The 27,305-nt window shown below is 39.5% G+C and overlaps 1 protein-coding gene across 3 annotated transcripts in view; it reads left to right on the top strand.

Annotated features, from left to right (window-relative positions):
- phf14 (PHD finger protein 14) overlaps nucleotides 1-27,305 on the top strand; it is an 84,044-nt gene that overhangs the window by 6,247 nt on the left and 50,492 nt on the right. For all 3 annotated transcript variants that reach the window (XM_037092654.1, XM_037092653.1, XM_037092655.1), the window contains exons 3-11: nucleotides 49-800; nucleotides 2,142-2,274; nucleotides 12,066-12,225; nucleotides 13,017-13,128; nucleotides 14,057-14,194; nucleotides 16,822-16,968; nucleotides 17,292-17,562; nucleotides 19,505-19,611; nucleotides 21,763-21,858. In XM_037092654.1, the coding sequence (XP_036948549.1) occupies nucleotides 49-800; nucleotides 2,142-2,274; nucleotides 12,066-12,225; nucleotides 13,017-13,128; nucleotides 14,057-14,194; nucleotides 16,822-16,968; nucleotides 17,292-17,562; nucleotides 19,505-19,611; nucleotides 21,763-21,858 (1,916 nt within the window). The remainder of the gene's footprint in view (nucleotides 1-48; nucleotides 801-2,141; nucleotides 2,275-12,065; nucleotides 12,226-13,016; nucleotides 13,129-14,056; nucleotides 14,195-16,821; nucleotides 16,969-17,291; nucleotides 17,563-19,504; nucleotides 19,612-21,762; nucleotides 21,859-27,305) is intronic.

Here is a 27,305-nt window from a genome sequence, read left to right as displayed (position 1 = left end):
AATTCTTCTCTCTATTGATTGTGTTGTCATTGCTTTGTGTGCTGATAGGATCAGATGGCACAGGCAATGGCAGTGATGAGGAAGGGTCTAAAGCAAGTGCTGCTGGGTCAGAAAGTGATTCGGAGAAAGCTGGTTCTGCAGACGATGGAATAGATGAAGAGGAGGCCAAAGATCTGGCCGCTGAGGACAACTTAACGGAAGATGAAGACAAGACCAAACAGCAGCCTTCCTCAGACAGCTCCACCAAAGACACCCCTGCTGTCACCCCACCCAAAAGCCGACGCAAGAGCAAGAAGACACCAGAGCCAGAGCCTGAACCTGAACCTGTTGCAGCTGCTGCCACTGAATCTACCTCAGCATTGGAGGCTGCCAGCGCTAACACGGATGAGTCTCAGTCTGAGCCCAAGAAATGGAATTTCCGCAGGAACCGCCCACTGCTGGACTTCACCACCATGGAAGAGCTGAATGAGATGGACGACTACGACAGTGAGGACGATAATGACTGGAGACCGACAGGAGGGAAGAAGAAAGGCAAAGCAACAGCTCAGAAAGGAGGGACTGAGGAGGAGGAGGGAGGCAGTGCTAGTGACGATGATGATGATGATAATGATGACGACGACGATGATGATGACGACGATGAGGATGACGAGGACGATGACAAGGAAGATGGTAATGACAACAACAACAGTAGCAGTGATAGTGAGAAAGAGGTGAAGAAGCCCAAGAAGAAGGCCAAAAGCACCAGTGCATTTGATGAAGAGCTGACTAATGACAGCATGTCCCAAGGAAAGGGCAACGAGGTGAGTGCAACTCTGTTCTCACAAGACCTGACTTTAGTTAAGCTCAAAGTAAATTACATGTAAATTAGATTAAAAAGAATGTGTATTAACCTGTTTTTTTGATTATCTAGATACTGTTGTTAAAAAGAGTACATCTATTATTGGCCCTGACCAATATTCAGCATTTTTCTAATAATGATGATCTGAATCTGCAATTTAACTGGTTACTTGGTGTATCAAATAGATAGTGGAGAGGGAGTATAAAGTAGCAGTCAAAGGAATTACTCAGGTCAAGTACTAGAAATTAGTACTAAAGAACAGTACTTGAGTAAATTGTATTTAGGTCTATTCCATCACTGGCTGTACGAAATTTCAAAACGGGTTTTAGGCCAAAACCCAAGACTTCATACATTAGGTTCAGCAAGCTTTCACACATTTGTCCAACCAGATAAAGTAATGATGTAATGAAGTTTTTTTTTTTACGCACGGGCTCAAAGGTCAACCTCAGTGGAGAATTAATAATATCCATCAAGGCAGAATTGCTGTATCGTGCTACTAACACTATCCCTGAAAATAATCCTGATTGGTATCATATTGGGAGTAACTCTTAGATTCTTACCCCTACATATAAAGAGCAGCTAAAGGATAATGCTTAAAATCAGCACAGCAGTAGTCCAGTTACTTATCATGACTACTAAAAAGTGAATTTTGACCTCAAACAACCAACTTCTCTGCCAGTACATTTTTGCTTGATGGGCTTACTTTCCCCTCAAGTTAGGAGCATGTTTTCCTTGACTGATTATTACTACCAGCAAACGCCAGATTAAGGTACTTGAAAACATTTTTTTAAATGTAATGTACTTAACCATCAGTTCATGTTCAAAAGTGATTGCATTTAGACTCATTTTAAGTTTCCGTGACACTTTCAGTGAGAGGAAATGCTAACCTTCTGTGTCACAGCACTCAGGTCCACCCCTACTGGTTCAACTGTCAGTTAAACACATACTTAGAGATACATATTATCCTTTCAAATGCACTCTTCCACCTTGTCCTAGTTACGTAAACCACTGCAGATGATTTAGGTGTTTGGTCTACACATTAGCCATTTTTGTATTTCATTTCGTTTCGAAAATAATACCAAACAACAATAGGAGTCACAAAGTCACCATATAACCCATTGAGAGGTTTAGATGGTATCAGGGTAATTCCAGGAGAATTTCTGCCTTTGTTGTTATCGACTTAGCACAGTGTCCATGAGCATTGTATATGGGATTTACTAACTGCCAGTTACTGGATCTGTGGTCAGATCAGAGGGAGAGGGGATAAGGGGCTTTACTGTGGCTCTGTTTCCTGATTCCACAGGATGCCTTGCTGGACCGGTCCCAGACCTGGAGCACTCAGCACATCCTCATCTGCTGTGTGTGTCTGGGTGACAACAGCGAGGACGCCGATGAGATTATCCAGTGTGACAACTGTGGGGTGACCGTGCACGAAGGTAAGCTGTGGAGTTAGTCCAATATGTAACTATGTAGGTATATGCAGAGCAGCTAAATACTCATGCTTAGAAAAAATGAGTTAAGTCATAAAAAGGAATAAAGTTATTTGACTACTTAAACTGGAACTTTGACCTCAAACACTCACCTTCTCTGCTAGTAATTTTTTGCTTGATGGACTTACTTTCCCCTGAAGTTAGGAGCATGTGCTCCTAGACTGATTATCACTACCAGCAAATGTCAGATTAAAGTAATTGAATATTTTAAATGTAACACACATAATTACTTTACTACCAGTACAGGTTCAAAGGTGATTACACAATCATTTTATGTTTCAGATACTTCTCACTGACAATTTCAGAGCAAATGAAATGCTCATCTTCTATGTCACATCTTTTTCCTATACTGGAATAGAGACAAACATGCAAATGATTTGTGTAACTTTCCAAAACAGACTCATTTCATGATTAATTCTCTTGGTCAACTAAGTGGGGGTGTGAGAGAAGGGTTTGACCTTTCTTTCTCAAGCTTTCGGTTTTCATTCTTCATGTCCACTTTAGTTATTTTTCATGAGTCCAACCAAGTTCAGTACTGTAATTGTTAACACTGTGATTCTAAGTGTGCATCTGTGACTCATTATTTTGAGACCACAAAGATGCACAAGTAAATGTTGTCAGACGTACCAAGTTGAAGGCTGTGACCACAAGTTTTTGTTCCTGTCTTTGAGTATGACTATTTGGGATAACACAGCTTTATCACAGCAGACATTTTAGATATCAAAGGGCAAAAGCACAGTATGTTTAAAAATGGCTGCATTCCACTCCACTTTATTTCATTTATTTTTGTGTTTTTAAAAAGAAGTTCATCAACTTGTACACCTGAGGATAAAGAGGCTAAAATGTAGTGAGCAAAGATTGATGATTTAATATTCCATACCTCTAACAAGAATTGAGGTGGGAAAACTACCATAATTCATTTGATTCTACTGAAACTTAAGATTCAGTCTGGCTCGTGTCTGAATTAGATTTGGTTTTATTTTTGTACTGTGAAAGAGGAAAGAACCTCGGAAAGTTTTTTTTTTTTTTTTTTTTCCAAAGATGATTTGCATCATATGTTGTTGGTGTGTGTCACTCTTTAAACTGCATCACAATGATCCAGTCCAGTCTGACCCTGACATAGTTGAAATAAGGTTTTGTTTTTTTCCTACGACATTTCATTTAGAGCCTCAGTTCAAAGTGCCTTCCTAATGGATAGAACAGGACAACACTGACAGCACAGAAAACATCAACAGTTAACACACAAATATAGAGTTACATAATCAGCTAGTTCCCATATGCCCTTATCACACGTAACATGAACTCAACATTTGAACACTCAACTTGCACTGCACTGACACAGTCCAAATCACTGTGATTGAAACACCTTTGAGATGCAAGCAGGACTTGTGAGATTATCACACACACACACACACACACACACACACACACACACACACACACACACACACACACACAGTTCTAATCACTGATTCTCCATAGCAGACTCCAGATATTAGTAGCAGGTCTTAAATTTATCTTGTTCCTTTAGTTGGTTGATATTTTCTTCCTTTGAGACATGTCTAATCTCCTTGAGAAGACACAGAAGGGAGACTAAGTGGTTTGCAGTGGAGGCTTTAGAGTGAAGAGACAGTGGCAGCACTTGTGGCAAGTTCCAATCTTCCCTTCCAAGGACACAAATGGTGTTCCTTTTTTTCTGGGACAGTAAAATATGGAACTTGCTTCTTGCAATATGTTTTGAGTTCCGATGCACTTCTTCCCAAAGTGGTTGGATCTAATGTGCTAATGAAGATTTAATTGTCATGGTATAATCTTATCCTTGCGATTTACAACATGAAATGTCATTTCTAAAGATTTCTTTTTATACTACTTGGTTTAAATTGGTAAATGGGTTTGTGGCATTGCAGCCATTATACTAAGGCTGGACAAATCACACCCACTTTTACCATACTGAAAATGCCTCAATCTATTAACTCTGCACTGTTTTCTGTGTCTGTGCTTCATTATCGAATCCATTCCGCTCTCTTATATGGAACATTCCCAAATCAGTTAAATTCCATACCACTCTTTTATTGCTACTTTGCACTCAGGCAGATTAAGACAAAGCCTGCACACAGATACACAAACACACCGCCAATGGATCGAAAAGATGACAAACGTGACTAAAATGGAAAGAAAGAGATGGATCATGAATGAAATAAACAAATTGGATGAAGGGTACATAGGAAGGGAGAAGGCCTTCTGGAGGTCCTCTGATGCTCCTTTCTGGGTCACTCATTCTCGGGAGCCGCTGTTTGCTGCAACTGCAGTGTCTCTGGGCTCATTGGTTAATGCGAACGGGCTGGGTCGTGGAGCAGCGGCAAGGCAGTCCATCCCCAGGGCTTCACCACTTATAAGCTCTGATATCTGGCATATCTGTGTTTTATTTTTCAGATTCAGATTAATGCTCACTTAATGTCCTGCCTACATAATGATAACATATACTAATATAAACTCTTTTAGAGATAATTTGAATGCATTAGTTAATGCCAGGTTCATTAACTGGTCCACTATTTAGCCTGTTGATTTGCAAAAGAATGATAGGCTATAAAGTTGCACATACCTGGGTCATTCATATTCTCATAAGTCATAAGTCTCAATAAGTTAACTGCAGCAACGTTACTGAGGAGTCCTGAAGCTGCCTGACTTTTTCTTGTAACCCTAGAGAGGTGCAGTTCTGGAGGATACTGCAGTTAGACACTTGAGACATAAGTAATGAATCTGTATCTAAGGTGTCTCAATCCCAGTTGCAAAAATCATCCTTTGAGTAGGCTACTGTACAAGTACAATTTTGAGGTACTTGAATGTTACTTCAGTTGAGAATTTGCAATTTCTGATACTGTATATTTCAGATTATTGATAAAAATTGTTTTTAAATCAGCCAATACATTGATTTGCTGTTATAGATTAAGCTATTTAGCAGTATACAAGAAATGAATATGAGCTGTCTCATATCCAGTTATTAATATTAATTCTTGTCTCTTTTGTGGAAGAATACCTTGACCAACTGACCTCCCTCTCTCTCTCGTTGTCCAGTGCTGAAATCCCACTAATCAAAAGTCAACAGGGCCATGCAAGAAAATGCTATTATTATTTCCTAATTGTATGTTCAGTGTTTAAATATTGTTTTTTTTTTTCCCTGTGGTTGGTATGTAAAAACAAGTAGCCAGTGGCAGAGCTGATCACAGCGAACAGGCTGAGTGGCAGAGCAGCGGCAGGGCAGCCCACCTCTGCCATCTGGCATGTTCACTGTACTAACTAATGAGGCCAGAGATGCTGCTGTAAACAGAGCATTTTATAAGACAGACCAACTGTGTTAATCATAAAACCATAAGAAATATCCGGGACACACAAATACGACAAACGAAATATCAAAATCAAATATGTCACGTGTCCCATTTTTTATTTTCCCTTTATCCGAGCATTACATCAAAAGAACAAAAATAAAAAAGTTTTTCTTGTTACACATTATTAAAAAAGATAATGAAATAACTGTATTTTTTTTTTCATTTTCTCATTTTGGATTCTTAATTGAATATTAAAGTCTGATAGGAAACTAAATTATATTCTGACTTGTGTTCAAGAAAGAACAGCAAAAAGCACCAGCCCCTTTAAGTCATTATGTTTGTCACATTCATCTAGATAATTTATTAGATTTTTTGTCTTGGATTTTAAATATTTGCAATTTGCAAACATGTGTTTTCAGCCCAAAAAGTATATGTCAGGAACCTATGCCAGAAAGCTGTTATAAATTACTCATTGATTACATTTCTGTACTTTTAGCTTTTTAAAATCTTCAGATGTCATGAGTAACTTTTCTCAAAATAGTTTATCCAGATAAAACCATCAATTCACCTTTTCAAAGGAACAACAATACAAGAAATGAATGGGGAAACATTTTTAGGAGAGAACCCTTGTTAGATTATCCCCCCCACAATTTAAATACAACTCCTGGGATAGCTATCTTGTCATGGGCATTAGCAGTCTCATGTCACCTAAGGAAAATTTCTGTTGAGATTAAGGGTAAAAGCTATTGATTGCATGAAGTATGTTAACATGTTGGATAGGGAAGCATATTTCTCCCAGCTGTTGAATTGTGTAGTTGTAATCCAGTCATTTTTATGTACTACACTGTGATCTTAGATGTTGCTAGCATAAATGAACACAGGCCTTTCCATTCATGCACTTAATCTGAGGAGAGCAGAGCTGTAAAGCTACGTATTTGATTATGGAGAACCACCATGCTGAGGCAGGCTACTTTGACTTGGCAATGACAGTATATTCTTTCCTCCCTTAACAACACATGTTTTATCAGAAATAAATCTCATTTCATGATTTTAGTACACACTACAGTACTACTACAGCACAGCACTACAGTATATAAAATGATAGGAAAATGCTTGGGTAGATGTTAATAAACAGTCTGTGTGCTGATATAATGGATGACTGTAGGTTTCCCAATAAAAGTAAATTCCCTGTGTAAACTGATAATGTTGCACCATTTTTAGAACAAGTTTCTTGCAGGAATTTCAATACCAGTACCATATTGATTCTGCTTATCAGCCTGATTCTTTCTGGTTCTCTCACTGATTCCTGATCAAATATGGTCAAGCAGGTTGTAGGCTGAGAGCTAGCTGTAGCTACAGTCTGTCTGTTATCATTTAAAGTGGATGAAAGGGAGCATATTTGTACTGCATGTACTTTGATTTAGGTTTTCTTTGACAAAGAAAATAATCCACTAAATTTGCCAGTTTGCTGCTATGTCCTTATACAGTAACGTAAAATTTACCCATGGTAACAGACATGCTGCTGGATGGAAAGCAATGACACTTATGAATGTCAAATACATGGTATTCCTGAATTTAAACTCATGTTGCATACAAAGATGTTTTAGCATATTGATGTTTCCACCCTTAAATGAAATGATAATTTTGAAAGACATTACAACTAGTGCAGTTTTCAACTTTCTTTGTGAAATCAAGTCATGCTTTAGACAGTTTCTCAATGCTGCCATGACTGCTCCTTGTTACTATACTAGCAGTTGATGCTTATGATAATTCCCATCTCAAGAAAATGCCATTTTGTTCTGGCAAACGTTAAAAAGGAACCAGTTTCTGTGTTATTATCCTGTTATAGTGTTATGTTTGAACATAAATGCAGATGTTCTAACAGTCTGCACTTTCACGCACTTTTGAATGTTTTCTAAATGTGCAGGAATTGGAAAAGTTTCACAGTGCACATACAGTGCATACTCTTCGTAGTTGAAGAATAAATCCAGTGACTGAAAAACGAAATTCAACAGCAAATATTAAATGTATTAAGATAAATGTATATGCTCCCACTGGTCAATCTTGTTTAATTTTGTTTTAACCAAAATTAGTGTGTACATATTTTCTATGTGGATAAACCCGCTCAAAATAGGTGATTGACTCATTTCACATTGCCAGGAGGCATGTTTGAAATCTGTCATCATGAATGCGCCTGAAAATCAGGCAATGGTTGGAAGTAGCAGATCATACACCTCATCAGAGTACATCAGAACATATTAAACTTATTTTATAAGGCTTAATCGGTGATATTCTGAATAAGGCACTGATCTTTCTGATGCTGTGCTCAAAATAAGACTGACGAATTGATGTCATTAAAATATGTAACTGGGATTTTTACTGTTGATTAGACCAAATCAGCAATTTGGAGACATCCCTGTGCAGTCTGGGAGAACTTAAAACGCATTACATACTATTCCCAGTCAGTCTTTGGACTAGATGATTAATGGATCAACCGGAAATAATCAAAAATAATCCTTTACTACTGTAAAATGTATTTTGCTTATTTGTTTACTCAAGAGCTATATACGTCTTAGTTCTGATAGAGGAGATACTGTCGTGCACCTCTCTTAAAAAGGTGTATTCATAACATGTTAGCTTCTTTAAAGAGATCACAAAGCACCTTGCTCAAGGTTAAGGTAAGGTCAAACAGAAAAGGACTTTGAAGCAGAGATGAGAGATGAGCTGTCAGTATCTAGAGCTCATACGAGTTAGTCTGGCTGCTTGACTTCAGTGCTTCTCTTTGTTCTTGTGTTCACACCACTGTTCGGACACCATCACTCCCACTCACATGAGAAGAGAGGCTGACATGAAAGGTAGACACACAAGACCTGGGTGAGAGATCGAAGATGGAATGGGCCAAAGTCCACAAAGCAACTGTCTACACAGAGCACATAGAGGAGACCTGTTTTTACCAGCCTGCCCATATCAGACTGCCACCAGTCATACAGGCAGATATCATTACATGCTACAAGTTCTCCTTCTGCTTTATTTGTCTCTGAGAGTAAATGTCAAAGAAGGCCTGTTTTTCATTGTATATGTTCATGTATTAAGCTTTGATGGTGAAGGTAAATGTTAGTAACATGTCACCATAGAATATCATCCTTCGCTGATAAAGCAAATGTGAGTGGAGTTTAGGCTTAAATGTCAAGGATTTGAATTGTTTGAAATATGACTCATGCTATACAGTCCCTAGAGGTGTATGATTCAACTTTATCCCATGGTCAAGTGCAATCAGTCATTATTTTGATTTGCAATACTTGTTGAATCACAATACTAAAGAATTGCAATACATATCTAATTGACGCCCAAATGTCCTGACAGTATCAAATTGGGTGATATCAAATTTGGACATATCGTCCTGCCCCCAAAAACAACATTTTTCAAGAACCATTTGTGATATTTTACGTCTGTTAGGTAGGTAGAAATAAGAACATCTGACAAGTCAGGAGATTTACCACCCAAAAATGTAATACTGAAATTTTCTAGTGGCTGATTTCTATAAAGCGTGTCATTACTGAAGTCATTTAGTTTTATTTACAAGGCCCAGATTCACAAATCATGATTTGCCTCAAGGGACTTATTAAGACGTTTTTCCACCACAAGCATCCAGAACAACTTCAGTGCTCCTGGTTTCTCCAAATGTGTGGAGATCTACTGGATGGGCAATGAAGATGAAAGAAATTCTCTCATTCAGTTTTTCGATGATGGTTGTTATGTATTAGGGTGCCTTAAACTTTTTTAGTTGGGTTGAGACCTTGTGATTGTAAAGGCCATACCGCATGATTCATAACATTTTCACACTCATCAAATCATTCACTAATCATTTTGTCCTGTTTAGAGGGATCCACATTCTAATGATTTTTCAATCATTAGTTCATATTCTTCTTTAAATTTGTCAACCATTTGTACTCCTTGGTATGTAGATAACTGTAGGTGGATGATTAGCAGAGGAAAATGTGAGGCATCAACATTCTGTCAGGATACCAGATGGCTGGTTCAGTAATGTGAGATGCTTATGAGTTTTCTTTTCATCATATGGTTAAACAACCCATGGGAACCCTCCTACCTTAACTTAATCCTATGTCTTCATACAGCACGATTTTATATTCTCACTGCTGGATGCATCCACACCTAGTTGGTTAGTCTTTGTTGGAGGCAGGCAGACATTTCTCTATTAAATCTCAATTCAGTCAAAAGCACTTGGTTCAGTCAACTCTACCTTGCCCCTTCTATTTTTTCCTGCCAAGCTCGTCATTTCTGACAAGGATAATCTTTCCTTCAGGGATTATGAAGCTATCCAGTAGTCATCACTTTTTGTCAGCTTAGCTCATATTAGCCAGCAACCCGTGGCTTAACGGTCTGAGCTTTGTATCTCAGTTCAAAAGGAACACCGAAGATCTGTGCAACGTTTCAAGTTTCTCAAGTCAGTTAAACCAACGTGGTGGTCATTCACAACTCCCAGTTTCACGGTTCAAAGCCCAGTCCGTAAAGATGAATGCCCAATGATGCCAGAGGTATTCCAGTAATACCTATATTGGAGCTATTTTGGAGCGAGCAGGACTTGACCTCTTACCCTTGCCACATACTGTGAGGGAAAGTGAGGTAGAAATGGGCAGTAGTTTGGTTCACATCTAGGTAGTTAGATTCTAAGTAGTTATTCCATTTTGAAGGTCAAGACGGAGTCCAGCTGTGACTTCATAGACCCTTTGCTATAATCAGCAGCTTGATTGGTGTATCCTGCCTTTGATTTCATCTAAAAAAAAAATAAAAAAATACACAATAGAGTGGCCTGTAAAAACTGTAGATATAACCCACCAGCCTCTGAAAAGCAGAGAGAGTTCAAAATCAGTGATTCACCATGACAAACAGCAAATGGTCTCTCAATCAGAAAAGGACATGCACCTACCAAACAAAGTGTAGAGCTGAATAAACAACTCCATCTGCCCCAGTGTTTGCTTTCGATGGGGAGTCGGCCCCAGTGTGGCACACAGTGACATGCATGCAGAACATTTGCAGCTTTTTGATTTGTGAGTCTCTCCCATTGCTCAAAAGCCTGAAGGCTGGTTGACTGAATTAGAAGTTAGAGTGTTATCTCCCCAACGGAGGCTGAGTACTGATTGCTGCCCTCATTGGTAGTGAAGAGCACGTCTGCCTGGTGTAATAGCTGCCATAGAAACCACATCAGCTAAGTAATTGTTTATGCAACCTCAGAAAATTAAGAGGACAACATTAAAATTCTTTCCCTTGGCTTCTTCTTACTTTGTGTTATTCTAAAAAAAAATGTTTTAGATGAAATGTTCAGTTTGTGGTGCTGCAGTGTCACAGTACATTGATAGCTGTGGACCAGAGCAGACAAGGTTTGTTTTCAACCTTTTGTCTTCTTCTTGGTTCCTAGAGTATTAGAATAACACAAATAGTACAGTTACCAATAATGACACTGTGGTACATTGGCTACTGATTTTAATTAGTTGAATACAGTACATAAAGCATAAAGTATGACAATGCCAGTATGTCTCCGGTTGCTGATTGTTGGGATTCTTTACAACACTTTGACTTTATCCTGGTGGCTTTTTGCAGGTTAGAGTCAGACAGTGGCCCAGTATAACAACAATATACAGAAATTCAGCCTGTTACAATGTTTGGTTTCTGTCTAGAGCAAAGCCTCTGACCAAACAATTCAATTAAGGATCTCTGAGAAAGAAAATAAACCAAAAACATCTCAGATGCTGTCAGAGTTACCAGAGTACCAGTCTGTCGTTTATCTACATGTGACAATTTACAGTATAAATGTCTGGAATTGCAACCGCAGTCTAGCTGTGTCACCCAGAAGGCATGAGTGGAGATTTTATATTCATGTCACCAGAGTTATCTCTGTTTGGGCATGAGACTGTGAAGTATGAAAATCATAGGTGTTTACTAGTAAGGATGTCAGGATAGCTTAGCCTCTGTTTCTTTAGAAAACAATTATCCACTATTGTACAGATTATTCTTTCACAATGTTAACTTATGGGAAAAAGTCTTTTTGGGCCCTAGTGTATCACGTGACAATGCAATTACACAGTTTTGCAATTGTGAAAGTTGGCCTAAAAACCACATCGCTATAAAAAAATCATGCTATGTATGGGAAACACTGCTTTTACAACAACTTCAAACACACAGACCGTGGTGTGTTAGTGGTATTTTTTCATCACAGTAATGAAACGGACATGGACACCAATTTTTGAATATGCAGGAATACCATCTTACTGTATTACTGCCCAACTCTATTAACACAAAAGATAAACAGTAAACAATAAGTTGTTTATTATTATTTGGACTGTTGTGTTTGATAATCTCATTAATATTGGCAATCCTTTTCTGTGTTCCCAGGATGTTATGGCGTGGATGGTGAGAGTGACTCTATCATGAGCTCCGCATCAGAGAATTCAACGGAGCCCTGGTTCTGTGATGCCTGTAAGAATGGAGTGACTCCCAGCTGTGAGCTGTGCCCCAACCAGGATGGCATCTTCAAAGAGACGGATGCCGGGAGGTGGGACACAGTTGCACATTGACACGGTGGTCAGCTGCCATTTACTAGAGGCAGCATGTAGAACGTGTTCGGAAACAAATAACGCCTTAGTTAATGACCATAGCTGGTTGAAAGGCTGAAGGCAATAATGTGTACAAGCTAAATTGTACATATATTCAGTGGTGGAAAGAGAGGAGGTTGGATTAAGGAGGAGAGAGAGAGAACTGGTAGAGGAGTGAAATAAGGGGATGGAGGGAAGAGACGAGATAGAGGAAGAAAAGGAGTGAGAGAAAAGAGTGTGTTATGTGAGGCGTGGAGACTTCAGCCACGTTATCGCTGATAGTGCTCCTCAGCCAGGCTGCACCCGAATTTACTACTTCACTAGAGCATGAAAAACACAGCAAATTAAACTGTGAAGCTGTTGCTTGCTAGAGATGGATATCTTTATATTGGACTTCGGATTCTCTTCCCTAAAGTCCGCATTTGAATTGTGTCCCACCAAACTGTAGCTGAGTCTTGGGCTACATAAATCTATGAATCCATTTCTTTTTGAAGTGTCTGAGCAACTCACTGCAGCCAATTTCATGATATTGAGTTTTTATTGTCTGCTGTAATTCACCACCCTAAATGCAAAAATAACCACAGCCATAGATAAATGTCACCTTTTTTAATACAACTTTACATCTTGAAACATTTTCAGGTCATGATTTGCATACTGATGTGCTGGAGTTTGTTATGTTTCTCTTAAAAAAAACATAAATAAATAAAAAAAAAACTGTTTTATCAGCCAGTTTGATGTTTTTCACTTTCAGATGGGTGCATGTGGTTTGTGCACTTTATGTTCCTGGAGTAGCATTTGGAGACATTGATAAACTACGACCAGTGACGCTGACAGAGATGAATTATTCAAAATATGGGGCCAAGGCGAGTACTCTGTGCATGCTGATTTTGGTTTTACTGACATGTTTAACACACTGCAGGCTCCACTTATTAGATGATGTTTTTGATTAGTGTATCGTGAATGTATATCCAAATATATTGTTGGTTCATCAGCATTCCTGTGTAGTTATCGTTGATGAAAACATAGCATGCTTTGATTCTCTGAAAACATTTCAAACATTTCAAACTTGTCAAAGAATGTTTAAAAATGTTAATTCTTTTTGGCAATGTCTGCGATAAGAGTTAAAGAACTGAAGTACTGAAAAAGTTGTTGAAATTTAATCACCACAATACTGTGATGATGTGATGGTAGGGTTGAGCTGGTTAATGTCATCACCGTATTTTTTTTTTTTTCTTTTCTTATTTTATTTGGCACTAAACTGCTGAACTATAGGGATATGTTGCTTTTTCACAGTGGTGAAAAAAATTCTGCATCATCACAACACCAGCAGTAACTCTGAGTTAAGGAGAAAAAGACAGTTGCTGTGTACACTGTTGGAATATCATTTGATATAAATAGAATAGATATAAATTAAAACACAAACAGAATTGAGAGCAGTTAATAGAGTCATCATTTTTGACACTTGAATCTGCTAAACACCACAGCACTGTACATCTGTTTGAAGACTTTGAACATCCATGAAAATGCCTCATAAAATCTGGCTCCAAGGAAAAACGGAGGGTATTTTAACGCCACCCTGTTTTACATTTAACATATAGTGTGCAATTGCCAAAAGTGAAGCCTCCAGTAATCATAAGATAAAATGCACTGTTGTGCAGTAGATAATGTCTTCTGCATCCACACCATTGGAAAAACTAGGCATGTGTCTGTGGGCTCACAGAAACTAATGTTCTATTCCTCCTTGTTGCAGCTTCAACTTGAAGTCTACTTGTTGTGTTCTGTCGCACTTAGGAGTGCAGTTTCTGTGAGGACGCGCGCTTTGCCAGGACAGGTGTGTGCATCAGCTGTGATGCAGGGATGTGTCGCTCTTATTTCCATGTCACCTGTGCTCAGAGGGAGGGACTCCTGTCTGAGGCTGCAGCGGAGGAGGTGAGAAAAAATGTGGACATTTAAGACCCTTTCGAAGATATAGTGCCTCAAATACCCCTTAAATGGGTTGTAAGGTTCCATAACAAATCTTCTATCACATCCAGTCAAATTGGTAGATTTACATTTGACTTCATGGTATATTTTTATTTATATGTATATATATATTTTTTTTTTTTTTTTCAGACACACTTAGCACATTTTCCTTCCTGGCCTTCCTTCCTTTGTGATACCACATTTTATACCTCGTTAAAACAAGTCAAATACAAATGGAAGTGCTTTACAAGTAATAGAAAACATGTACAATGTAAAGAAAAATTATGATTTAGAGACTAGCCTTGCCTGGCTCCTCTGTGTCCTCTCTTATTATCTCTTATGGTGTTGTGTGCCAGACTTTTCAAACCCATGCCCCCTATGAAACATGGCCATTTTTTTAAAGACTGAGCACACTGGGTGCATGTACAGCACTGCTATGTAGCATTACCTCCCATGTTTAATTTCCGCATCCATGTTAACAAGTTAGACCATTTGCACTGGATGCATAGAGGCTTCTCATGTGCATGTCAAGCGTGGCTGCTGTGTCACGCAATCTAGAGATACACAGTCTAACCTATTTCTGCCGTGATATGCACACAGTTCTCAGTAAAAATCTACCTGAAAACAACCTGTAGACAGTCATATGGATTTCATGTGTTTAACTACAGTTTTCTTTCAAAAATGTCTTTATTGATTTTAACACTGGAGTGGTCCCATAATACATTCAGGTGCTTAATTGAGGTTCATCAGCAGCAACAATGTACTGCAGGAAGGTTCCAGCTTCATTCCCGCCTGCCAGAACACCCTAAATTCACCCATCCAAAACAGAAAAAGAGCCCATCAAAAGACTACACACTCAAACCCAGGCACATCAAGGGACATGCAAACAGTCACAGCAAACAAAGAGTAAATAAGCCGGTTAACAGTTGAAATAAGGTAAACACAAGTAAGTACTCAATAGGGAGAGGGAAAAAGGGAAAGAGGGAAAGAAAAAAGAAAAGCGTTGGAGTACAGTGCTCAGTTAAACATTTTCAGCATCAATAGTTAGGGAGTCTACGTGGCTTACAAAAGGTTTCCACGTCTCATAGAATGTACATGAGGAACCCTTAAGGGAGAACCTTATCTTCTCCAGGATGATACATTGTAGCATTTCATGGATCCATTTATTGTGAGCAAGAGGGGGAGGCATGAGTCCATTTAAGGAGGATAAGCCTTCGAGCAAGTAAGGAAGAAAAGGCAATAATGTACTGTGAGGATTTGGACAGGCCATGTGTGGGGGAGATGCCAAAGAGGACCACAAGGGGCTTGGGGTTTATGGTTCAGCCCATAACTTCACTAATTGTTTTGAATATTGCAGACCAGTATTCCGATAGTCGTGGACAGGTCAGAAACATATGAATGTAATAAGCAGGGGAGCCTTTACATTTATTACACTCATCTGTTCTGTCAGGATAGATTTTAGAAAGCCTAGTGTTGGTGAGATGGACTGCAAAATTTTACATTGCAGCAGGCCCTGCCTTGTGCATATGGAGGAAGCGTCAATGCGGGTAAATATTCGATCCCAACACTCACTGAGGTCCCAATGTCCTGGTCCCAGTAACTACAGTTTTAATATCTACATGTATACTTTGTCACAGATAGGGGACAGTTTCTTTCTTTTGCACACTTTCACTCACTTTCACTTTCTCTCCCTCGCTCCCTCTCGTTCCCCCTCTGGCTTTCTCGGCAAATGCAGACTCCATGTAAAACAGATAGGGCAGGTAGGAGCAACAACGCAGCCTATGTGAATACAAACACGCAAGTGAGCAGCAGTAGCTCAGCAACACAGCTGCCATACACTACACAGGCATCCAGTGTGTCAAGCCTGTTAGACTTGAGAAAGTCCAAAACACAGAAGTTCACTTTCCTTCAAATCCGTGCAGCACTGGATAAAAGTACTTTTTATGTTGTTATTTTATAATATTTCTTTTAGCTTCACTCCGTTAGCACTGTTTGTTGTTTTCTCGCAGGCCATTGGCTTGTGTAAAATCCAGCCTATCCTTGAAAGTTTTCAATATATTCCTCTTTAATTTTTCAATTAACAACTGCGTAACATTTACACCACATTTATAACTGAATGCTATTATTCAGTTATGAATACTAAATAGCATAGTTCATGTCATTATACATTTTATAAGTATATACAATATTTGCCCCTCAGTTTTAAATTTTTACTAGTGATAGCTATTTTTATACAGTATTTTCAACAAGAACAGTAGTATTAATAATCACTGTCCATGCTACAAGGCAGGATGCACCATACATCCTCTACTTCTTCACAATGTAAACATCCTGTCAGTTGCAAACCTTTGAATTCAGTCAGTCACATGAAAAAGCTTCCATCAATAAGTCAAAGTGCTGATGGCATCTATCGCAACAAGTTAGGCTCAAATGATATCTAGAAGGCCAGCAGCTCAACTAACTGTTTCAGATTTTTTTTATTTGACTTCATGTGGCGGGAGGGAACAAGGTTGTCAAATGTCAGTGTAGTCAATGTTCCAAGAGATAATGTTCCCTTTCTTTACCAGTGGTGATATATGTTTTTATGTCCTCAGGATATTGCTGATCCATTTTTTGCATACTGCAAACAGCATGCAGACCGCTTTGACAGGAAGTGGAAAAGGAAGAATTATCTGGCCTTACAGTCTTACTGTAAGGTCTCTCTGCAGGAGAGAGAGAAACAGCTTACTCCTGAAGCTCAGGTAAGATTCCTTTATTTATGTCAGCTGCAGCAACCGAATGTCAGAACAACACAGGCATGTGTTTTTCTACTTTTATACAAATAAGCCCATATAATTTTAGAAGGAGAAGACAATGAGGGTGATTCCAATGTTTAGACGTTTACTTCTTGAAAATTATGTTACATGTTAAATTTGATTTATTTGGATCTCTTTTATTTCACTGGCTACTTTTTTTTTTATTGTTTTACTTGGGGAAAACATCACAAATCATGTGTATACAGTGGCAACTCAGTGATGGTATATTACATCAAGACTGTGGAATTATGTGTGTGTCCCATCTGCAGGCCCGAATCACTACCCGCCTGCAGCAGTACAGGGCAAAAGCAGAGCTTTCCAGGAACACTCGGCCTCAGGCATGGGTGCCCCGGGAGAAGTTGCCGCGACCTCTGACCTCTAGTGCCTCAGCCATCAGGAAGCTGATGAGGAAGGCAGAGCTGATGGGCATCAGCACAGACATTTTCCCTGTAGACACATCTGATGCCAATGCGAGCTTGGACGGACGCAGGAAACACAAGCAACCTGCCCTCACAGCAGATTTTGTCAACTACTACCTAGGTGAGGATATACTACCTGGGCTAAATGATATTCAGCTAGCTGAGAAATGCTCTCTTCTTTCAGATAGCAGAACTATATACTCAATAAAAACAACTTGCAACTATGTATTTCCAGATACAACTGATCTGATCTCAATTTTACAGTAAGATGAAAACCTTTAGCCTACATAAAACTACAAAGCTCAAAAAAACGATGGAAAAAAAGATGGAGACACCTCTGTGTATGAAGCTATTATTATTTAAGAGGTAGACCAAATTGAGCTCATCACGGATAACTGGTATAAAAGAAAAACATAGCATGAAAATGCATGTGCACAGATGGGCAAAAAGGTGAATGAACTACGTAAATGGATAGTTAAGAAGTAATGTGATGCAGTATTCAATATTTAATTCAACATGATTAGTTGGCACAGAAGCTTCTTTAGTTCTAACTAACTGGAGAGCCTGCAACCCCTTTCTAGTTAAAACTGAAGAAGCCTCCTGTATGAGAGGTGAAACGTCTTCAAGCAACTGCAACACATCCAGTTGCATATGGTACATCACTTAGAAATACATGTTTGATGGTTTCCCACATTGTTTTGTAATGGAAGAACCCTGCCTTGCTTCAGAGAGCATATGCACACAACATTAAAGGACATAATTTCATAATATGAGGCTTATTTAGGAACCCCCACATCTCCACTAACCAATTTCTATGGGAAAGCCTGCATTACCTTTGCACTTTTCTTTGGAAACAAAGTCACTCTTTTGTTAAAGAATAAAACATGTGTTCAGATGCTATTCTCATGCAGCTTTAGCAAATAATGCACATGAAATATTTCTTTGATTTAGTCAGAAAGCAGCACTGACACTAGTTGGAGGGCAAACCTAGGAAGAACACTGAGCTTAAAACTCGATGCTTATCTATATGTTTGCAACTCCTACTCCAATGGTCGTATTCTACTTCAGGCACTCACATTAAATATATGTCAGTTAAACTTCAGGGATATCAATGTGTTCATTTAGGAAGAACAAATGATTGTGAATTGGCTTACCCTGTTTTTGTGCAAATGGAAGTGAAAACCGGTGCAATGGAGAGTCAACTGAAAGACAGCCCCTTAAAAGCGCATGGTTTTGCATGTGTTGGCCACAGACAATTGTTCTCTCCTTATCCCGCTTATGACTAGTTTCGCAGTGGTTCAGAGATGGTCTGAGGAGGCATATGCTTGGAGGGTCGTACAGACCTCCCTGTCATATTCAATGGTATGACTTCAGTAAGGTACTGGGATGTAATCCTGAGAGCGATTGTCAGACCTTGCGCTGGTGCAGTTGGCCCTGGGTTCCTCTTGGTGCAGGACAATGCCTGGCCTCAAGTGGCCTGAGTGTGTAGGCAATTCCTGACATTGATGCCGTTGTTATGTATGTTATCTTATGTAGCTGTGCATCCAAAGCTGCCAGTAAATCCTCTACTCTGATTTGCGGTCTGATTTTGAATCCAGCCCTCAGTGGGTTGATGATTTTGTGTTGATAATTTACTATTATTTTGTCTTTTGGTTCCCACCAAATTATACAATGTGCACCTGTAAATATTTTCAACTTGAATAATTTGCTCATCAGGACCTGATAAGGATTAAAATGCCATCTTAACTTTTTTTTAGCAGTGCATATACTTTTGACCTGTATTTACATTTTAACCAAGTTGAAATAGTTAAATCATTATTCTCTCCATACTCTATATATCTAATATAAGGTGGTTAAGTTATTGTGTCTAATACTGTGTAAATACATGTCCTCTCCAAATAAATGATTGTGATACCAGATGTGTGAGACACCACACCGGTCACCTTGAGAGCATACTAGGCCTGCAGCAGAGGGCCTATCTGCCATCAGTACACTCTCTCATGTGCTTTTTCCTGTATATAGATTGTGATCTTGCTATTGATTTTTGTCCCATTGATATTCAGAGCGGAACATGCGAATGATCCAGATCCAGGACAACATCTCTGAGCAGAAGAACTTGAAAGACAAGCTGGAGAGCGAGCAAGAAAAACTGCACGTGGAGTACAACAAGGTGAGCATCATCAATCCAAACCCACAGAAAAAAGGTTTTTTTTCCCGACTAACTGGAAGAGAGTTGCAGGTAGTGAGAGGTCAAATGTTTTGATAACAAATATAACTTTATTCTGTTAACTTGACATTCACAAAGTAAATAAAAATGTATGATCGGTGTGGAAGGTTGGGGCTAGGTGAGCCCAGATGTGAATGGTTGTTAAGCTGTCTGGGTTTTAACAACCATTCACACCATATAGGGAGTGAACAACGCAATACAGACAGGACTGCATTGTAGGTGGGTGATAAGTAACGTTGTAGGCTACTTCCTCCGTTCAGTTGTTCCAGTTTGACATACATAGCCGTTTTTATGCAGGGCAGCAAGCCGCCAATTTGGCTGTACTTTTTTGCAGCTAGGTCATCCTATTTAGACAGAAGGCGGTAAATTGGGGGTCTGTTCAAGTCACCAGTTTGACACCTCGGAGGGTACACTTTTTTCCACCTCCATTTCTATGTAATTCTGAGCTGTCGATGTGCCAGCAAGTATGTGAGATGGGCAGAGGTGTCGATGACGTGCACTGTTGTGTGACCCACAGCCGGGGAGTTTTAAAACCAGGAAACAACTGTTCACAGCAGTCAGTCCAACACTTCATCCGCGGACGTCCAGATGAGCAACTGGACAGCTGATGAGATCCGGGAGATGCTAGCGTCTCTTCGGTCTCTGTAGCTGTCTTCGTTGTCAACTTGTTGCTGTAGCGGCAAGCTGCTAACGGTTGCTACTTTCAAATTAAAAGCCCCCCACTAAGAACCTAGTTCTAAACTCCAGTGGGGTGCAATGTAAAGCTCTTACAAATTTGACCTGCTTCACTGTTCACGTCCAACTTTGTGTTTCACGTCACGCCACATGTTTACGCAATTTAAGCAATTATTTTCATTCTTGATTAATCTGTTAATTCTAATAATTGATTTTAATTAACTGATTAGTGGTTTGGTATTTAATTGTCAAAAATAGTTAAAACTTAAAGAAGTTGAAGATGCATGTCTTCATGTTGGCAGATGCCATGTCAGTCTAGTGTTTCCCACACACTCATTTATTTAAGGCGGTCTGCCACAATGTTAACATTGGCCATCACATATTGATTTACTGTTTTTGGAGCTGCGCGTCTGAAGACAGGGAAGCAGTGGTCTGTAAATATATCACGTCTCTTGCAGTGTTAATATTATGTGTAGTTTTGTTGACCTTTGCACCATGTTCTAGTGATGTCTGCAGTGGTGGCAAATAATATAGTGAGCGAAAGTGTTTTTCAGATGAAAGAAAATCAATGTATGAATTTCAAGTGGTATGTAGTATTGTCTTACTTTGTTTTATTACCATCAGGTGGCCATCCTACCTTATTTTCTTATGGACAGTGTTCAGCCTGGCATGTACAACTATGTCATCACAATAGATAAGGCTTCACTTTGCTATGTGATAAAAACTGAAACCGGAGCTTGGTTTTTTCCCATCTCTCAAACATGTGACCTCTGTGAAGAGGGTGCCACTCTATCTGTCACGATGAGGAAAGGAACACACCGGCAGAGTAAAAGTCACAAGAGTTAATGTTGCGTTCAGTCTTGGGCCGCGTATGTTAAACATTATTAATGGAGTGTGTGTTGCTAATTGCACTGCATGAGTTGTTCTCACATGGCTTTGGCCTTGGAGAACATGGCAGTGGGTGAGTGCCATTACAAGTCTAACTTTGATGGATAAGTAGTAGTCATTACACAAGGCTCAACAACTTGCAAATTATAATCATTGAAATAATCAAAGTGTTAATATGAAACAATTACAGTGAGCGCAGAATCAAACACTCACCTGCAGCTGTGCACAATATGTCATTTAAATGGGTAGGTTATCATCAGTGATGTTTTTTTAATTTTGACCCAGAGCTGCATTGATGAAGGCAAAACTTCAGCTTCTCAGTATTTCTGGTTTCTGGAACACTGATCAACATTTTTCACCATTTTCTAACATTTTATAGAGCAACCAAACAACTAATTGATTAAACAGGAAAATAATATACAGATATACAGATGATGAACATAACCGTCAGTTGCAGCATATCTGTGTGATATCTGTGAAAATGTGGTGTCCTGTGGTGTTCCCCATGCTGTCTCTTCTCCTGTTTCGCAGCTTTGTGAATCCCTGGAGGAGCTACTGAATGTCAATGGAGAGCTACGAAGTGAAGGCCAGGCCATGTGGACACTACTGGGGGACATCCTCGGCCAGGTACAAACTCCATATCTGCCTCTTCACACACCGTCTCCCCTTTCTTTGCTCCCTCAGCCATCCTACTTTCCACATGCAGATTAGTTGTTAAGAAAGTCTGTGTAAGACTCTTGTTGATTGATTTCCCTTTTTAGCGAAGCAGTAATTTGTGAAGGAGAGTTATCCGGATTGTGAGTAGCTGCTCATATGGCCAACAGGGGGTGATACTGCAGTCTGTAATAACCCTACTGTTTACAAAAATCTTTTCATTTTGCACTAACTGATTGACCTGTCATATGCCATGAAGTCAGACCTGACCATTGGGAAGTCAAAGCTGTCTCCCACTTCTAGTTCCTATGGCAACCAATTGCCAAAATGTGCCACTGTGGTTGATGGGTTATTAAAGTATGTGAACTGCAGTATACAGAAATAGACTGAGATCAGTAGTCTTATTCTTGCAGCAAGCTAAAACTTGAATTAACACACAAGGTAAGTAGCTGAGGTGAAATGGACAATATATCTTGTATGAAATCATTTTGATTAGCGATTCCAATTTAACTGTTTACATAGTCCTGGAAACAATATTATTGTTTCTGGTTCAGTGGATTCAAGCCTATTTCATCTTTTGAACAATTCGATGTTTCAAACCTTTGGACCAATGAGATGTTCAACAAGTCTTAAATGTGTAAGATCTCAGATGTCACCCAAGGTTACCCCAAGGTGAAAATGTGCGAAAAAAATAATAGTTGTGCCAACTGCAGAGAAGCAATCACATCAAGCTTTTATATGGTTATTACTCAATTAATTAGCAAGTATCTGGTCCATGAGCTTGGCCATACCTGAAGGCTGGCATAGATTATCTGTTAATGTAAGGAGTGTATAGATCCTGTCTTGAACCTTCTAAACTGCTCTAAGACCAATCTGAGCAGCTCCAATTAGTATCAAACATTTTGATATTTGGGATTTAAAATCTGGACAACCAGGATTCTTATTACGTATGTGCTTTCATAATAGCCAATGAGAGATATCCAGGAGGAGCTCACAGCGTTGCCAAGCCATTTTACTCCTTGAGGCTAAGGTGAGATAAGATATACCATTATTGATCCTCTTTAGGAGAAATTCAGTGGCGATAGTTAGTAGAGGTGTCACGATCTTGATTGTAAGTTGGATACTGATCAAAATGATGTCACGATCTTGACCATCGAAATCCAAGGTGGTTAATAGAGGATTTAGCCAAGCATGGACTTATTACATAGATGCTTTATTGACTGTGTTGGCCTGTTGCCACAGTTCATTAGCGCATCAAATCCAAGTAGATGTGAAAACTGTGACGACGATGTATGGTCCAGCAAGTTAATGCGGTGTCTACATGTATATGTCTATGAGACGAGTATAGTCCAAGAAGAGTAGCAGCCAGCCTGTCAGGAAAGATTGCAACAGCCGAAGAGTTCAGTGTTTGTTGGGGAGGCAATCCAAGTTATTAGCACCACCACTAAGAACCGGAGGAGAAGCCATAAAATGAGATGATTCCAAGCAGTCCAATCACATCCCCTGCGGCCTGTGACGTGTAATTACATTTTTGGGGAGGTCTGTGTATCAGGCTACGCCGTGGGTACGGTGCCGTTTCAGCAATTAACCACATTGCATTCTTTGTTTGAGAAAGAACGTTAATAGTTAGAAACTCTGGCCAGAGCAGTGTTTTAGTCTTCTTCCTCCATCATGTTTACAAAGCTGCTGATAGAGCGGCATCATAGAGTGCCATCACTCTGCAGGGTTTTTTAAAACTAAGCAGAATTATCACATTACTTTTTCTATAATTAATTGAAATTATTGCGTTACATTGAAAGCCCTAGTGTTATGTATAAAAGTAGCAGCTAAATCTATAAAAAAGACTTATTACAAGTATGGCCCTTGTGAGAATGAGCCGTGTAGATAAATGGTCAAATGATATTAATGTGGTGGCGAGGCAGCAGAATGGACAGGGATTAGAAAGAAAACTGGCAGTGAGTCTGCAATGACCACCATAAATCACCTAATTATGAACACGAGCTGCTTAAGTAGCAACATCAGTCACAGCACTGCATGCTTTTGTGTCATCTATCTGCCACATTTTCATCTCCTATTTGTCATCCTGCCTGTGCATTTGCAGAAATTATTGATGTCCCCAACTGAGACTCTCATCTCTCTTCCAGTACACAGTCAGTGCTTTTGTTCCTGATGCTCCTTGAAGTTTAGCACTCCTGGCAACTTCGCAAGAAAGCACTCAGAAGACGTATCCCACCAGCCTCAATAAAATGGCATCAGGCTGTAACAGCTATGAGGTGGCAAAACAGTGAGAAGTGCTACAGTGCAGTCCAGTTTAGTGTTGATCAACAGGAAGTTCCATCTAGACCTGCAACCTGATATTTTGAGGTCCAGCATCTTACAAAATTTACAATTGAAGGAAACTGAAAGGAATAGGTACCAATGTATGAATGAAGTTGAAGCTGAGTGACATCAATAACTGAGTTTAAAATTCAAATCAAAAGATCATATAGTAACAACGAATAATAAAACTCCAAACTCAAATAGGGTGGCGGGTACCAATTATTGTTTATGACCCAACAACAGTGTGTTGCCTATGTAGTTGTAAGCCTTAGCCCTTTGAGGTTGAGTTGTCAGATCTGTTTGCGAAGAAGAGGATGATGTTTGTTGAAAACTTGAAAGGTCTGACGTGTACTTAAAGTTACAGGTAAAACAATGTTTTTCTTCTCGTTCCTGCAGCTGAATGTTCCACTGTGTTGAATGATGGAATTGTAGAATTTTCTTTGTGTTTATTGAAAATCTGATAATAAGACAGATGCCTGCAAGCATAATTTTTTTGACAGCACAAATAGTTCACAAGGGTGATGTGGAAAATTTAAGCCTCCAGTGCGCATACACTGAGAATGTACTTGACAGTGAAGTATAGGAGACATCTTGTATTCAGTAGTCAAGCTCTTCATATTCATAAATTGGACTGGCTCGAAAGAGGAGGAGTAGATGCCCTTCAAAAGTCTTTAAATGTGGAAATTATACCTTAGTGAGGAAAAAACAATTTGTATGTATATCATGATACATGTTGGGAGGCGATCTTTAATAATAAAACAGCAACGCCACAGTCTGTTCTGCACAACACTCTGTTCTGGCACCTCAGTGCTGGATTGAACTCCCAAGCAGAGAGCAGCAGAATCACTTGCCATCTTCTGCAAAAGACTCACTCCATATCAGTGGTGATATGTTGTGGTTTCTTTCTTGCGACAAATGTACTTATTGTAAATCGCTTTGGACAAAAGCATCAGCTAAATGCCTTAAATGTAAAAGCAAAAAAAAAAAATAAAATAAATAAAAATCAGACATGGTCAAGAGCAAAGACTGTATGAGTTCAAAATTAAGTTCCAAAGTAGCATGAGAAGAAGGATGAAAAATGAACTTCAGCACAACAGCTCCACTTGGTTATGTACAGATTTTAAGAGTGGCTTCCATTCTTGCTGCTGGCCACATGTATCCTCAGGAGGTAATGGAGAGATTTAAGCAATACACAATCTGATATTAGATCAGAGAGCTTCAGATAGAAGAGGCTTTAGGGCCCAGAGATGGGTGGATTAGTTTTAGAGCTGAAGCACATAACTTGCACTTGCAGACGAGGCTTTATATTCATTATTTTACTGCATTGGTGAAAATGCTCTCAGCAACAGTAAGTGCCCGGTTTGCTGTTGCACTGTAATGTTTTGATGAGTTTTCCCAGAGGACAGAACAGCTTAAAGCTTGTCTGCGTACCTGTTTCCACTCCTCCGCTATTTATAATCTCTACTTTTAAACTTCTTCATCTGTCTGATAAAGCATGTTAACAATGTTGATACTGCTCCATATCAGCAGTAAAGATGCTTCCTTGTGGTGGGACTGCAGTCCAGGTTGAGGAGATAGCCCCAGCAGCCCCGTGTGCTCTGGTCACCCCATCCCTCCATCTATCAGGCCTCCCTGCAGGGACGCTCCCTTGGTGCTGCCGGCAGAGCAAGCATGCCCAGATTAGAACTTCCTCAGGGAAAACCTTGTCTGTTAAGTGACAGACTTGGTCCCTACGAGATAAGTTTTCTAATTAACCTGTGTGGCAGCAATGCACCTGAGATGCTGGGGCAAATAAACTGGCTTCTGCAGTCTGCTGCTTCTTTTCACCTGCCACGTTCAATAGCTTTACTTCGTCTCTCCTCACAGCTCCACTGTGAGGGAACTTTTACAGCTCTGCTTTGGCTGACACTTTATTTGGACAGTCTAAACTCTAAAACACAAAGCAGATGTTCAATAAAGTGTCACAGGTTATTAAGTCTAACAACTCCAGCCTACAATTGCACTCTTCTCTCTGAGGTGCCCTGGGGACCATTGACCTGGATGAATTTGCCCAGAGACAAAATATTTAACTGGGATGCACATAGATGATTTACAGATTACTCTTAACAACAACATGTTCTCTTCATAAACCTGATTGTATGAACAATCCACTTGCTTGACTAACATTGGTCTATACTTTACAAACTAAAATGTTTTTCCTAAACTATCCACCAAAGTGAGTTTGACATTGTGAAGCAAATATTATTATGCATTAAAAGACAGCAGAATCACATGTTGTTGTATCTTTGGCACCAAGTTTAACGCCAGGGTTATTTTAGAGTTGTTATGGAATTATTTTCTTATCATCCTGACAGCAATCAATGAAGCAAAATGCTCTGACAAATACAAATTTAAAATCATATGAAAAGATTGCACAGGTTACCTGTCTGTCTACCAAAGTACCAGCCTGCCTGCACTGAGTGAATGCCCGTAAACTACCCTTGCACTCATTACATATGACTGGAGCCCTCCACAAGGCTGTGCACATCTATGGTTAAAGCTATTAGAAACTTCAGAGAAACTTCAGCCATAATGTACAAATAGTTACATGCTAGCCTGACAGCACATGTAAGATGCAAGTGAGACATTAGGTAGTTGGATATGGTTAGTGATGTCAATGATGCACTTTGCTCACAGTATACAGCTTCTGAGTCAGTTATTTAGTAGTTGGCTATGAACAAAGTCGCACAAAGCACTTAGCCCCCAAGCCCAATAAAAGAGCCACTGGGGAAGCAACACACTGCTTTAGCAGGTAATGTAAGCACAAAACGCACACCTCTGCAGTAAGGTGCAGTCATTGCCCTGGGTCACCTTTCTGGACAGAGGCATGTATGTGATGGCTGTTGTGCTTTTGATTGATTTGATTGATATTTATGATTGCAATATTTAACACAGTCTTTCATTTATGTATTTATTTGACTCTAAAAGCTGACAGAGCTTGTTGCATATAGTGAACTAGTGAACTCATGTCTCCAAGATGCGCGGCGAGAGCTGTGGGGCAGTCCGTGTCAGTGTAGTCAGGCTCTGGAGGAATTCCTGTAGGGAGGGCGTGGGATTTTGTT

This window comes from Acanthopagrus latus, chromosome 3 (assembly GCF_904848185.1).
Source record: "Acanthopagrus latus isolate v.2019 chromosome 3, fAcaLat1.1, whole genome shotgun sequence".
Taxonomy (NCBI): domain Eukaryota; kingdom Metazoa; phylum Chordata; class Actinopteri; order Spariformes; family Sparidae; genus Acanthopagrus; species Acanthopagrus latus.
The sequence above is the reverse complement of the archived record's forward strand: the minus strand, read 5'-3'. Positions and strand labels throughout refer to the sequence as shown.